Source organism: Podarcis liolepis (assembly GCF_965112155.1).
Source record: "Podarcis liolepis genome assembly, chromosome: 4".
Lineage (NCBI taxonomy): Eukaryota > Metazoa > Chordata > Lepidosauria > Squamata > Lacertidae > Podarcis > Podarcis liolepis.
This window is the reverse complement of record NC_139558.1, coordinates 97,693,302-97,708,928: the sequence shown is the minus strand read 5'-3', so window position 1 is coordinate 97,708,928 and position 15,627 is coordinate 97,693,302. Positions and strand designations below refer to the sequence as shown.

At 47.9% G+C, this 15,627-nt stretch overlaps 1 protein-coding gene across 1 annotated transcript in view; it reads right to left on the bottom strand.

Moving 5' to 3' along the window:
- WNT11 (Wnt family member 11) overlaps nt 1-15,627 on the bottom strand; it is a 61,221-nt gene that overhangs the window by 2,953 nt on the left and 42,641 nt on the right. Inside the window, exon 6 of the mRNA XM_083499877.1 lies at nt 13,086-13,378. Coding sequence (XP_083356003.1) covers nt 13,086-13,378 — 293 coding nt within the window. The remainder of the gene's footprint in view (nt 1-13,085; nt 13,379-15,627) is intronic.

Genomic DNA, 15,627 nt, shown 5'->3' with positions numbered 1-15,627 from the left:
CCGCCATGTTGATTCAAAATGGCACCTAACTGTAGTCAAACATAGACAAAAACCTGCTCCCTGACTTCAGGAAACACCATGCAACGTTTGGTGACGATAATGTGGTCTTAGATTGTCCTTTAAATGTGAACAGAATCAGAATTCTCTACAAAAACTGGGTATCAGCTGCTCCTGGTCTAGTCTCACTGGCGGTTCTTCAGGGTCTCAGGGACAAGAGAGGTGCTTTTATTGCCTTCTGCTTGGCCCTTCTAGCCAGAGATGCCAAGGATTGAACATGGACCTTATACGTGCAAACCAGATGCTCAAGCCACTGGGCTATGGCCCTCCCATAAATAATAATAATAATTTATTATTTCTACCCCACACATCTGGCTGGGTTTCTCCAGCCACTCTGGGCGGCATTCAACAGAACATTAAAAACAGAATAAAACTTCAAACTTCCCTAAACAGGGTTCCCTTCAGATGTCTTCTAAAAGTCAGATACAGTGGTACCTCGGGTTAAGAACTTAATTCGTTTTGGAGGTCTGTTCTTAACCTGAAACTGTTCTTAACCTGAGGTACCACTTTAGCTAATGGGGCCTCCCGCTGCCGCCGTGCGATTTCTGTTCTCATCCTGAAGTTCTTAACCTGAGGTACTATTTCTGGGTTAGCGGAGTCTGTAACCTGAAGCGTCTGTAACCCGAGGTACCACTGTATTTCCTTGACATCTGACGGGAGGGCATTCCATAAGGCGGGTGCCACCACCGAGAAGACCCTCTGCCTGGTTCCCTGTAACCTCATTTCTCGCAGATAGGGAACTGCCAGAAGGCCCTTGGAGCTGGACCTCAGTGTCCGGGCAGAACGATGGTGGTGGCGACGCTCCTTCAGGTATACTTGGCCGAAGCAAAGAATTTTTTGGCAAACCCTAAATCTCATTCCTCCAGCAACCCCCCCCCCCCAAATAACACACAAGGCAATGCATTGGCCCCTCTTAACCGTGATCCAAACTTCACAGCAGCGCCATTCTGGGCTCAGTTTCTGGTTGCAGCTGCACGATGCCAACTGCCAATAAACACAAGGTCCAATGGATGTGGAAAAGCTGCGATTTTTTTTTCTGTCTCTTTACAAACGGCTTCAACATTGCTTCCAAAACAACCTGGCGTGCTCCGTCGCTTTGGACGCGGCCGTAATTCAACATGAAATCTGGTTGGCGAGAAGCAGGGGAGGGAAACCGAGGTGGTGGAGGAGCTGAGGATTGCTGGACCCTACGCCGTGGACCATCGGTTAATGGATGGAAATGAATCCGAAGAGATTTATATGAAATTCCTCATGAGGTAATGCTTATGAGAAGTTATGGGATTAATGAAGTGCTGAGATCTCGTTCTCGGCCTGTCCTTTTATTTATTTCTGACTCAGCCTGGCCTCCTGTTTGTTATTTCAGATTTGAGTTCCTATCCATGTTTAACTCCCCCTCCCCTTTCCTGGCTCTCTTAAGCCGGCTGTTCGCATCATCCACTTCTTTTTTTTCCAGGGGTGTGGGGTGGGCTAAGGGGGAGAGAAGAGATGCGTGCAAATATTTACAGATCTCTGGAAGGCTCGGCGCAGCTCATTCATTGCAGAACGTCCCCCCCGGGAGCCAAAAACCCACAATTTGCGGCCACATGCTGCATGTTTGTCTAGTGCTGGACCGAAGGCGTCACTCGAAAGACACCCCTGCGAGCCAGGATGGCCGCCGGCAGCAAACCTCAGCACAATCCCTCCTACACAAATTAGCCGAGAAGACAAATATTTGGAGCAAAGGTTCACAGGCTGAAAACAGGCATGCGGGGGGAGCTGGAGGGTTCAGGTGGAACGTTTGTGACTATAAATCCCCTGGATTGCCAGAAAATCATCAGCAGGGAAGGGTATGATTTGTAGGAGAGAAGTGTGGGGTGAAAGGTGTGAGAGAATTAGACAAATTCATGGAGGTCATCACAACTATGTTCTTCCACTGCTGGAGGCCCTATGCCTCTGAATACCAGTTGTTCAGGAACACAAGTGTTCATGAGCTCAGGTCCTGAACATTAATCAGCAGTCACGAAATTAAAAGACGCCTGCCTCTTGGGAGAAAAGCAATGACAAACCTAGACACCATCTTAAAAAGCAGAGACATCACCTTGCCAACAAAGGTCCGTATAGTTAAAGCTATGGTTTTCCCAGTAGTGATGTATGGAAGTGAGAGCTGGACCACAAAGGAAGCTGGTTGGCGAAGAATGGATGCTTTTGAATTATGGTGCTGGAGGAGACTCTTGAAGAGTCCAATTGACTGCAAGAAGATCAAACCTATACATTCCGAAGGAAATCAGCCCTGAGTGCTCACTGGAAGGACAGATCCTGAAGCAGAGGCTCCAATACTTTGGCCACCTCATGAGAAGAGAAGACTCCCTGGAAAAGACCCTGATGTTGGGAAAGATGGAGGGCACAAGGAGAAGGGGACGACAGAGGACGAGATGGTGGGACAGTGTTCTCGAAGCTACCAGCATAAGTTTGACCAAACTGCGGGAGGCAGTGGAAGACAGGGGTGCCTGGCGTGCTCTGGTCCATGAGGTCACGAAGATTCGGACACGACTAAACGACTAAACAACAACAACAACACACCACACCACACTCTTTCTGCCATTGCCCTTATGCCCTACATTGATGGGCTTCCCAGAAAAGACATCTCTTCTGCAGTAGAAAACAGCATGGTGGACCTTTAGCCTGGCCAGCAGATGGACTCTTCTGATATCTGTATTCCAGATAAGAATCCATCTCTCCCTTCACCACCCTGCAAACACTTCTGCTCTGTTCGGAACTTTTTTCCTCCCCCTTTCCTTTCTTGTCTTCAACTTATCCGGGCAGCAAAGATCAGATCATCCCAAAGAACAAAGGAGCGTAGATGAATACTGTGTGCTAAATTCAACTATTTCCCCATTTACACCAGTGTAGTTTATTCTGATTGGCAGGGGCACCCCAATGGCTGTTTGAAAAGAACTCCCAAGCGCCTGCTACTAGAGATTCCTGCTGTTTTTTTAGATTACCCGCTCTGGGATCCCACAGCTAATTCTCCCCTGGTCTCCTCGCTGGCCCAAATAGGACTAATTTAGCCAGCTAGCCCTGGTGATCATCTAATGTTTATTGGATGGATTTCCCCCCTAAATTGATTTTTGAATTTATTGTTATTCCCATTTTATACTGTATTTTATGCTGTTTTTGGTTGCATCAACTAAGTGTTTTAAATTTGTTGTTAGCTGCCCTGAGCCTGGTTTTCTGAATTGGGAAGGACAGGGTATAAATAAAAATTTATTATTATTGGTCTGCAAATATCACACAACCAATTAATGTTTCTACAGTTTGCCTTCTGTTAAAATGCACGGCCCGTAGCAGATAGGGAGATGAATGAAACAGGTTTTAGTGGAGGCAAAACTGTAGCAGAACAGAAAGTGCAGATTGCAATGAACATAGGGCAATATGAAAATCACTACCTCCTTACATCCCTGGCTTTGGCGCTTCCTCATAGCTGTTCCACAAACCAAACCAGAGCTCACTAATCTAAAAGGGATGGGGGAAAGAGAGCCATTTCACTTTCCAAGTATAATTGCTCATTTCATAGAGAATTGAATCAACTGATTTATTTATTTTTTGGAAACCTAAGTTGTTTCACCCTTTCCAGTGAAAGGCAGAGATATTCCTGCTTTCTCTTTTACTCTTTCCCCTATTCCCTTTCCATTAACTGCATCCTAGCCTGGTATCATTTACCGCTTATTTCAAAACTGTTGGTGAGTGTTTTAGGAAGAAGGTGGGAGGCTGGTGTTAGGAAACTCGAAGGGCCTCGTTTAAAAGATAAGGTTAAACAGGGTTTTCCTTACAAGGAGGTTCCATCCCCAAAGCTGAATAGAAACCATCTTTTCTCCCCGGTTCAGCACATGCTTGTTACTGGCGCTCATAAATCGGCGGAGCTGTTTTGCAAACCAGTTCCTGTCAAGATTTATCTTCCTCTCCAGGTTGTATTTCTTTTGCTTAGCAAAACCACAGCAGAGATAATCATGAGGGGACAGCTATCTACGCAACAGCACTGGCCCATTGGAAACGTACCGCATTTTTCGCTCTATAACACGCACTCGACCATAACACGCGCGTAGTTTTTAGAGGAGGAAAATCCGTAGGCATGCCACCCGTAGGCATTCCCTCCATAACACGCACAGACATTTCCCCTTACTTTTTAGGAGGAAAAAAGTGAGTGTTATGGTGCAAAAAATACAGTAATTCTCAAGATGCAGAGTTGCGCACCAATTCTGTGCAGTTTAAAGCTATTGGTTCCCATCTAGGCCTTGTGCAACTTGGCTGTTTGCGGAATCTGGGAGGGTTCTGGGAGAATCCAGGAGGGCAGGGCGCATTAGAAGGAACGCCAACTCCAGATTCAAGCTACGAACGTTCCCTAAAGCTTGGGTGTGTTTAGATTTCAGGACTTTGGTTCAGGACCGCTTCCAGTTTCAACTTTTTTGTTGTTGTTGAAAAAGAGGAAGGAAAAAGAGCCTAAACGAAAACAGGCTTTCTTTTTCCAACATGGCCCCAGGATAACTAAGAACGAGTCCCAGGTTTCCACTTAAAGCTTTCTAAGCGCCACCGTGCCCTCATTTGGGTGGGTGGGGTGAACGTTTTGCATAGACCTGTTTCAGTCATTTGATTCCCTCCAGGAACTCACCCGAAGGGGAAGGATGCTAATTGGGGGGTGATTGTTAGGTCAAAATGGACACATCCTCCCCAGTTAACCAATACATCCACCTGCTGGCGTGAAATTGTTCCCTGCGGCGCATGATGCAACTGTATGCATAACGTCATAGACAATGGAACATTCTCCCTAATTATCCCCATCATCCTGTTAAGTGATCAAAACACAATTAACGGGATGCGAGAGAAGTTTCCCACCTTCGCTTCTGCTTCTTTTTCCACACGTTCATCTTCTCCCACCCTTGAGTCCCTCCTTCTTTACAGTTCCCCTTTACAAGACCATTGGGGGAAACAATGGATTCAGCAGAGATCTTGGGTTTCTAAATCACATGAAGGTACCAAGTCAGAACATTGTTTCAGATAGCCTTGCCTTGCCAGCAACTCTCCTTTGAAGCACAGGTGCAAGGGACTGACCTTGGAACTTGTAGCACGTAAAGGTGGGTTATTTATTTGCTATTTATTACAGCGTGATCACAGGGACGCGGGTGGCACTGTGGGTTAAACCACTGAGCCTAGGACTTGCCGATCAGAAGGTCGGCGGTTCGAATCCCCGCGACGGGGTGAGCTCCCGTTGCTCAGTCCCTGCTGCTACCAACCTAGCAGTTCGAAAGCACGAAGTGCAAGTAGATAAATAGGTACCGCTCTGGGGGGAAGGTAAATGGTGTTTCCGTGCACTGCTCTGGTTCGCCAGAAGTGGCTTAGTAATGCTAAAAAGAGATTGGAGATGTGGGTTCCTATTTCCATGAGTGAGGGAGGGAAAGCTTGAATCTGCTAATAAAAGCATTGGACAGATAGCTTATCAGCTCTTTCTGAGCATGTTAAGCATCTGAGCTGCTCCAGACAATAAGGTTTGCATTATGCATTCCTGGAAAGTCCATCCCAGATATGGAACTCATAACATGGTTCTGGAGAAAACAAAGTTATCTTTTATGCCTTCATACATTTTTGTTTCTTTTCTAAAGGGGCTTTTAATAAAGGGACAGAAGCAATGATAGAATCAACTACTACTGGCTACTTGCAATATTACAAAACATATAACTAGATGCAAGCAAGCAGTGGGTTGCCTTGTTCTGTACAGATAGCTGCCTTAAACTGAGTCCATCTGGCTCAGTACTGGCCACACAGGCTGGCAGCAGCTTTCCAGGATTTCAGGCAAGGGATATCCCAAGCCCCATCTGAGGACTGAACTGGGCACCTCCTGTGTACAAAGCAGATATTACACCGCTACGCTACAGCAACCATTCTCTTGGATATGTCAAAATAAAAAAATTCCTTCCAGTAGCACCTTAAAGACCAACTAAGTTAGTTCTTGGTATGAGCTTTCGTGTGCATGCAGTGTATCTGAAGAAGTATCTTCAGTGTATCTGAAGAAGTGTGCATGCACACGAAAGCTCATACCAAGAACTAACTTAGTTGGTCTTTAAGGTGCTACTGGAAGGAATTTTTTTATTTTGACTATGGCAGACCAACACGGCTACCTATCTGTCTTGGATATGTGTTATGTAGAGATCTCAGTTTGGGCAATCAACTTCCAACCTCCAGGGGTTTCCTGGCGATAAAAGGGGAAGTTACAGAGAAATTCAGAGAAGTTTTCAAATCGGAAGACGGGCGAACTAATACCAGTGTACTGGAAGAAGCAAAGAACACCCATGTTGAAGCAATGATTCTTCAACATCAACTTTGTTGGACTGGCCATGCTGTACAGATGCCCGATTATCGTCTTCCAAAGCAACTACTCTATTCTGAACTTAAAAATGGAAAGCCTAATGCCAGTGGTCAACAAAAGAGGTTTAAAAACTGTCTCAAGGCAAATCTTTAAAAATGTAGGATAAACACCGACAAATGGGAAACACTGGCCTGCGAGCGCTCCAGTTGGAGAACAAAGGTGTCATGGACTTTGAAGACACTCAAACTCGGGACACAAGGGAGAAACATGCTAAGAGGAAGCCATGCTTGGCAAATCCACACCGTGATCAACTCCCGCCCAGAAACCAACGTCCCCACTGTGGAAGGATGTGTGGATCCAGAACTGGCCTCCACAGTCACTTATGGACTCACTGTTAAAACCATGTTCATGGAAGACAATCTTACTTGACTATGAGGGATTGCGGAAGAAGAAGGAGGAGGAGGAGGAGGAGGAGGAGCTCAGAAGCCTCCAGGTGACTGTAAAATCATCTGTCAGAATTTAGAGCTCCAGGTGGTCCACCCTTTCAGTATCACAACTCCTGCTTGCAGTGTTTGGCGCTGTGGTCTAAACCACAGAGCCTAGGACTTTCCGATCAGAAGGTTGGCAGTTCGAATCCCTGCAACGGGGTGAGCTCCCATTGCTCAGTCCCTGCTCCTGCCAACCTAGCAGCTCAAAAGCACGTCAAAGTGCAAATAAATAAATAGGTACCGCTCCAGCGGGAAGGCAAATGGCATTTCCATGCACTGCTCTGGTTCAGAAGCTGTACACCGGCTCCCTCGGCCAGTAAAGCGAGGTGAGCACCGCAACCCCAGTGTCATCAGTGACTGGACCTAACTGTCAGGGGTCCCTTTACCTTTACCTTTTACCTAAAGGAATTGATCTGCTAGTTTGAATGAGTGAGTGAGTGGGCTCTGTGTGGGTGCCTGTAACTCCCCATTCTGATGCCACTACAGTCACCCAGAGGCTTCTGAATGTGTGGCGGCTGGCTCAAAGTCTAATGTGTGAACTGGTGAGCAGTTTATGAGCTTCTTGTGTGCTGCTCTGCTTTTGTACTTGTAGGTTTCATACAAGCAGGAATTCTGGACAATTGTAGTCAGAAAATATTGTATGCTGGACCCACAGCTCCAAGTTCCATTAAATATGGCAGTACTTCCCTACCGTTAGGACAGAGATGAGGAAAAACAGGCTCAATGCGGCCCTTCAGTCTTCTCTCTCTGGCCCTCCAGACTCTCCCCAAGCCACGTCCTCTCGTGCCTCTGCTTTGACTCCTCCTTAAGTATGTTTGCCTAGTTTGCTGAACTCTGCTTGCTTATCTTGCTGTAGGGCAGAAAGATCAATCTTATTGTACAGAGGTAACATTTACATTCATGGCTCCGCCCACTTTTGCCACTGGCACATGGCTCCCAGAAGGCAATGCAGCTTTTACACTAAGAAAAGTTCCTCACCCCTGGCTTCGGTAAAAAAGGTAAAAGGTAAAGGACCCCTGCATGGTTACGTCCAGTCAAAGGCAACTATGGGGTTGCGGTGCTTATCTCGCTTTCAGGCCAAGTGTGATGGCCTGGGATTCTGACTCGGATGCTGAACCTGAGGGATCCCAGCCTGCACAGGATTCCCCGCCTCCAGAACCAGCTGAGCCGGGGCTGGGGCATGAGCCTGAAGGGTCCTCACCTGTGCTGGATCCTCAGGTGCAGGCACCAGCTGAGTCTGCTCTGGCTCCTGAGGTGATGGAGGACCCATTGCCTGCAGGTGCTCCACTCTCAGCCCCGTCAGAGGAAGCTGAGGTTGCCTCTGGGTCCGGTAACCCTCCAGCCTCTCCTGAGCTGCAGAGGCTCAGGGCAGAGAGGCAGAGGGAACTAAGTTCCCGCAGGAGGAGTGCTCACCTCCAGGCCAGGAGAGGCGAGTCACCTGAGGATTGGGGCCGCCCTATGCCTCAGGGCAGATAAAAGCTGGCCAGCCCCAGTCCCAAGGTGTGGGAGCAACATTGTCAGTTGCTAGTTCCTGCCTGAACCCTGTCCTGCTTACCTGCCTGAGCGCCTGACCCGCCCTGCTTCCCTGCTTGCAAGCCTGTTCCTGACTTCACCCGACTCCCTGCCCTGCACCCAGCTTCAGCTACTACGGACTGCTTCCACGTTGCACCTTTGACCACGGACCAGACTTGGACCTCGTCTCTCGGGTAACCCAAGGGACCAGCACACCGAGGGAGCTGGCATTTGTCCATAGACAGCTTTCCGGGTCATGTGGCCAGCAGGACTAAACCACTACTGGCACATGAAGGACTGTGACGAGTGCCAGAGTGCACGGAAATGCCGTTTACCTTCCCGCCGCAGAGGTACCTATTTATCTACTTCCACCGGTGTGCTTTCAAACTGCTAGGTTGGCAGGAGCTGGAACAGAACAATTGGAGCTCATCCCATCACGGGGATTTGAACCGCCGACCTTCTGATCGGCAAAACCAAGAGGCTCAGTGGTTTACACCACAGTGCCACCCGCCTCGCTGGCTTAACCCTTTCCGCACTCGCTGCTCCTCCCAGGCAGTCACTTCCCATGGATGAGATGGAGCAACATGCTTGGGAATCCAGGGACAGGGAAAGGAGGCTGCGGGTAGCAGCCTCCTCCAGCAGTTGATATGGTGGTAGACTACCCCTGAGCCTGGAGGTTCCATTGGACCATGACTGATAGGCATTGATAGACTTCTGTTGCACAACCCACAGCCCAGATGCAGCTAAGAGAATCCAATTCCTAGCAGCACCGCCTGAAGTCCGTTCTTGAGTACATAAATCCATTAATAACTCCAGTTAATCCACTAATGTTCTCAGAGGAGGGGGAAGCGGGAAGGAGGGGGGAAGAGAGGCTTGTCCTGGCGACGTCGCCTTTCCGACACCTCTGGTTTGCTGATCCCTGCTCCAACTTGAAAGGGAAAGTGTCTTTTCTTCTTCCTCTGCCAGTACAGAGCGAGCGAGTGTGAATGGATGAAATGGGAACGCATTATTGCTGGGGAGGCCGGTGGGCAGCCAGAAGGGTGCACACCTTCTGAGAAAGCGCTTTCGGCCCAACGGATCGGTTTTAAAAGGCAGCAGCGGTGGGATCTTCCAAACGTGGAAGCTCAAACAGCGTATAATATTATAGATGCCCCTGGGGCCTTATAAAGCTATTTGGAAGAGGTCCATATGAACATTACACTTCTTTATGTGTGGGAAGTGTGAACTATATTTTATATATTTTCACACACCCCCACACACAGAGATTCCATAACGCCTTTGGCTCCTGCGTGAAAAGTCTCTGCTCCCTTATAAGACCATCGGAAACTGCCTTAAATGGAGCGAGACCTTTGGTCCATTGAGCTCAGGCTTGCCTACACTGACTGGCAGAGGCTCTCCGGGGTTTCAGACTGGGGACATTCCAAGCCTGGAGGTGCCAGTGGAGATTGATCCGGGGATCTTCTGCATGCAGCGCAGATGCTCTCGCACTGAGCTACAGCCCCAGTTTGTCAGGACTAGAGTTGGGCATAGGTCATCACCTGGTATTCAGGCTGGGACCCTACCTGCCCACAGACTGATGGCGGCTAAGGGATTGAGGTTGAATCCTGACAAGACAGAAGTACTGTTTTGGGGGGACAGGGGGCGGGCTGGTGTGGAGGACTCCCTGGTCCTGAATTGGGTAACTGTGCCCCTGAAGGACTAGGTGCACAGCCTGGGAGTCATTTTGGACTCACAGCTGTCCATGGAGGCGCAGGTCAATTGTGTATCCCGGGCAGCTGTATACCAACTCCACCTGGCACGCAGGATGAGACCCTACCTGCCCACGGACTGTCTTGCCAGAGTGGTGCATGCTCTGGTTATCTCCCACTTGGACTACTGCAATGCACTCTACGTGGGGCTACCTTTGAAGGGGACCCAGAAACTGCAACTAATCCAGAATGTGGCAGCTAGACTGGTGACTGGGAGCGGCCGCTGAGACCACATAACACCGGTCCTGAAACACCAACATTGGCTCCCAGTACGTTTCCAAGCACAGTTCAAAGTGTTGGTGCTGACCTTTAAAGCCCTAAACGGCCTCGGCCCAGTAGACCTGAAGGAGTGACTCCACCCCCATTGTTCTGCCCGGACACTGAGGTCCAGCTCCGAGGGCCTTCTGGCACTTCCCTCATTGCAAGAAGTGAGGTTACAGGAAACCAGGCAGAGGGCCTTCTTGGTGGTGGCGCCCTCCCTCCCATCAGATGTCAAGGAAATAAACAACTACCAGACTTTTAGAAGACCTCTGAAGGCAGACCTGTTTAGGGAAGTTTCCAACGTTTGATGGTTTATTGTGTTTTTAATATTCTGTTGGGAGCCTCCCAGAGTGGCTGGGAAAACCCAGTCAGATGGACGGGGTATAAATAATAAATTATCATCATCATCAACAGAACAGTAACTCCCCAAAAATTAAAGGAATATGTCGAGCAAAGATTTTCAGAGCAAAGAGCAGCCACTGTTTAACTGAGCACAGAAATATTGCCTAGCTGACTAAAGGCAGCAATTCAAGACGGCAAGAACGAGGAGGGAAGGAAGGGGGGAAAGCAGACGATTATTAAAAATGTGGTTGTGTCCAACTGGACAATTCTGAAAGGCAGAAATTCAATGCTTTGAGTGGGAATTCAACCAGGATACGGCTTTAAAAACAAATAAACGTGTGCCGAGGGATCTTGGATAACCTCCCTGTACAAATCCGAAGCACTTTGGATGTCAACGGTATTGGGTCATCTCCAGGCCAGTTGGAGGGCTAACTTTTGGGTTCTCCAATCCCCAGACACAAGCCCTTTTGTTTTGCCACAGACACGGGTCATTTGTCTGGCAATGGATCTTCCAGATGGAAAAGAGGATACCAAGACAAGACTGTACAGCTGAGGAATGAGGGCAGTAACATGGAGATGGTGGAAACAGCCTTAGATATAGCCAGATCCTTGGCTTGTCTAGCTTAGCATAAGTCTATCTAGATACAGTTCCCAGGATTCTTTGGGGGAAGCAGTGCTTTAAACTGTAAGGTGTCGCCTCAGTCTCGGCCACAGAGCCTGATTCAGCATGGAAAAATAGGAAACCACCTTACACAATGTCATACTATTTATTCAACTAGCCAAGCATGGTCTACTCTGACTGGCAGTGGCTCCTAGGATCTCAGGTATCATGGCCTTCAGCTCAGAGCAGGAGGAAACAGAGTCAGTGTTACCTGTTCCACACCTGACCAATAGCTCAGGCAGCATAGCAAGTGGGAGACCACAGTAAGTTGAAGAAGTGACTGCATGTAGGCCAGAAGGTTGGTTCTTAAGAGCCCTAATATTTCGGGTAATAGGGTGGAGCTTAGGAAGAAGGGTCTCATAAGGGCCTCAGCTGACCTCCAGCCTTGGTCAGAGCAACGTGGCTCACTGGGAACTATCCGTGGTGCTGAAACCACTGGGCAGCAGGTGCTGAAACCTGCGGGTACCTGGGGCACAACTTTGGACTGATCCAGCAGGATTCTCCTTGTGTTCCTCTGGACTTCTGACCAGACACTCAACGCCCACACGTTTGGACAGGCAGGTGGCCACGCTCACTCACATCCGTTCAGATCCCCCACACTTCTGCCAATCAGCAGATAAGTGAGAGGGAGTTCTCCCCATCACAGTGCTGCAATTGGATGGGGAAAGCAGGAGAAGGGAAGACCTCTTCATACTTTTAAAAGCCATTGCATGAAAGTCTTGGCAAACAGAAAGGAGCCCTCCTTCCCTGAGCTCCAAGACTTTCTTCCAAAGGCACAGCGGAAGGAAGTGCCCTTTCTAGAGGTAAGAAAAGGTTCCTTGCTTGGGGGACTATAGCTGTTTTGGACACCCAAGCATACCCCAAACCACTAACAAGAACCCCATGGATGAAGAACAAGCAGAAAATATGTTATTATTGTTATTTTAAGAAGACTAAAACTTTTTTTTAAGAAACACTTGGGGACTGGATGCCACCTGCAAACTGTAGATTCTATTTTTTATATACATAAATATTTATTAAAGTTTTCAGAGTATTACATAATAAAAAAGAAAAAATAGGAAATAAAAAACAGTTAAAAATAATTCCATCTTTACATCACTTATCTTTCATTTACTTGTTTCCCGGACCTCCTCATACCTCCCTTTTTTGTATTCCAGTTCAATTTATCAGTTCAGCAATTCCTTTCCCTCCTTATAATCCTGATCTTTAATCTTAATATATTATAACATTAAATTTTTACCTATTAAAAATCCAATTTTTCCATATTCTTTTAAACCATTACAGCTAGAAACCACTTAACTTCAATCCAACATCATTCTAACATTCCTTAATTTTGCAATATTTCTGTAAATAATCTTTAATTTTCCTCCAATCTTCTTCCACCTGCAAACTGTAGATTCTAAGGATGTGCTCTACTCCTGGGCCTTTTAGGAATACATTTCTGAATGAGTCAGACTCCACTGAGTCCCTACTCTGAAGCCCAGTGGATTTGCAAAACACAGACCCTTGAATCAACCACTGGCCTGCAGGGTTTTCTGGACACTGGTGCCAAGTCTTGTTTCCTGGGCATTTACTGCAGAAAGAAGATTGTTAACGACTTTGGCTTAGTGGTGCTGATTTGGAGGGAACTACTAAGCGAGAGGAGGGTGAAGAACAGGTTCTACCTAGAGAGCATTTACCTGTCCTGAGTCCCGTGCGATCCCACTTTCTCGTTCTTCATGCAGAAATCAGGCGAGCTTTGCAAATAAACCAGCTCCGTCTCCTTTACCGGGCGGATGTCAAGATCCTTGGGGACTAGATGTTTGCGGGTGCCCATAGGCCGATGCACCACCTTTGTAGCTGAAAGGTATTTGTTTTTTAAATCCAGGGCAATGTCTCTCAGTTCCTGAAGCCCCCTCCAGCAGGTCTTGATCGAACAGGACCCAGATACTCCGTGGCATTTGCATTTCATCTCCAGAGAAGCTTTCAGGGCCTGTAGAAAGAGCAGCACAGGGATTTTGAAGTGACTTTTCCCTTTTGCTCAAATGCCCACCATCCTCCCCCAACTGTTGCCGCCCCTCCCAGGGAAAGGCTGAAAGGAGTAAGTGTCCTCACTGTGTTACAATCAAGGCTGTGTGTCTTGGGCACGTGAATGAAACTCATTTGTATTTTTTGCTCTATAAGACTCACTTTTCCCCTCCTAAAAAGTAAGGGGAAATGTGTGTGCGTCTTATAGAGCGGATGCACGCTGTGCAGCTATCCCAGAAGCCAGAACAGCAAGAGGGATCGCTGCTTTAGCTGCGCAGCGATCCCTCTTGCTGTTCTGACTTCTGGGATTCAGAATATTTTTTTTCTTGTTTTCCTCCTCCAAAAACTAGGTGCGCCTTATGGTCTGGTGCGTCTTATAGAGCGAAAAATGCGGTGATTTGCATAGGTCTGGGGAAGCATTTCAATTCCGCCCCTGTTTCTCTCTCTTTGCCTCTTGACTCGACCTCCCTGCCCCGCTACGCCCTCTGCCATCTTGCCCCACTGCCGCAATTTAGATTGTAAGCTCACAGGGGTAAGGACCCACCATTTTTGCTTATGCTACTGTGTTACACCATGAAACAATTCACCCTGCTTTTGCTCCTCGTGAGAAGGCATACACAGAAACACATCTCTGAGTCGTGGTGGAGGATGTGGCTCAAACAAACCCATTTACAGCTGGAGCTATTTCTTTAATAATAATAATAATAATAATAATAATAATAATAATAATATACAGAAATGGAATTCAGAGGCATGAAAAGTCACTCCATCTGGAATCTACCAGCCAAAGAGGTTGCTTCATGCCACAGTGCCACAGTGAGGATAGCCTCAGTAAGGAGTTGACATGCCCACTCAGGTAAAATGTAAAGGTAAACCCTGGATGGTTAAATCCAGTCAAAGGCAACTATGGGGTTGCGGCGCTCATCTCTGTTTGTCCGCAGACAGCTTTCCGGGTCATGTGGCCAGCATGACTAAACTTCTTCTAGTGCAACGGAACATCGTGATGGAAACCAGAGCGCACGGAAATGCCATTTTCCTTCCCACCGCAGCGGTACTTATTTATCTACTTGTACTGGTGTGCTTTCAAACTGCTGGGTTCGCAGGAGCTGGGACAGAGCACCACCGAGATTCGAACCGCCAACCTTCTGATTGGCAAGCCCAAGAGGCTCCGTGGTTTAGACCACGTCCCACTCAACCAATGGGCAAAATCCCTGGAAAGTTTGGTTGCAGTTTTGAATGGGCTTCTGCACTTTTAGAATTCATTTGCAGAAATCTTCTACTTTTAGATTCACTTCTCCACCTGTTTTTGTCCATGCAGCCGCCTCTGAAAGTGAGCAGCCAACCACACCAGCTGGTTGCAGAAGGATAGTTAGCTTAGCAAGCAAGCGCTACGCAGCCTCTGTTTGTAAGCTGCAAGCCTAAACATATCCATTCAGGAGTAAAAGACCTATTGATTTGGGTTAGGGTAGGCAAACTCAGCCAGGCATTTTTGCTTGCTGAGCAAGCGCAGTGGGAGCCAGACCAAAAGAGAACGCTTAGTGGAAACTGGAAAAAAAGAATGAATGGCAAGCCATAACATGGATATGCAAGGGAATAACTGAAACATTAAAAGGGACGCGGGTGGCACTGTGGGTTAAACCACAGAGCCTAGGACTTGCCAATCAGAAGGTTGGCGGTTCGAATCCCCGTGACGGGGTGAGCTCCCGTTGCTCGGTCCCTGCTCCTGCCAACCTAGCACTTCGAAAGCACATCAAAGTGCAAGTAGATAAATAGGTACCGCTCTGGTGGGAAGGTAAATGGCATTTCCGTGTGCTGCTCTGGTTCACTAGAACCAGCTTAAGTCATGCTGGCCATGACCCGGAAGCTGTATGCCGGCTCCCTCGGCCAATAAAGCAAGATGAGCGCTGCAACCCCAGAGTCGGTCACGACTGGACCTAATGGTCAGGGGTCCCTTTACCTTTACCTTTAACTGAAACATTAATGGGCACAGAGCAGAGAATGGATGGACTCTCCCAAAAACGCCAAAGGTTTGGGACTCAATGAGACCATCAAACTGACTAGCACTGGCTCTCCAGGGTCTCAAACAGGGACCCTGAAGATGGCAAGGATTGAACCTGGTGCCTGTGCTCAACCACAGGTGTGCAGGGTAAGGATTTGGGGAGAGGGCCTTCTTGGTGGAAGCCAGAGAACAGGCCAATATCTCCCTCCTGGAAC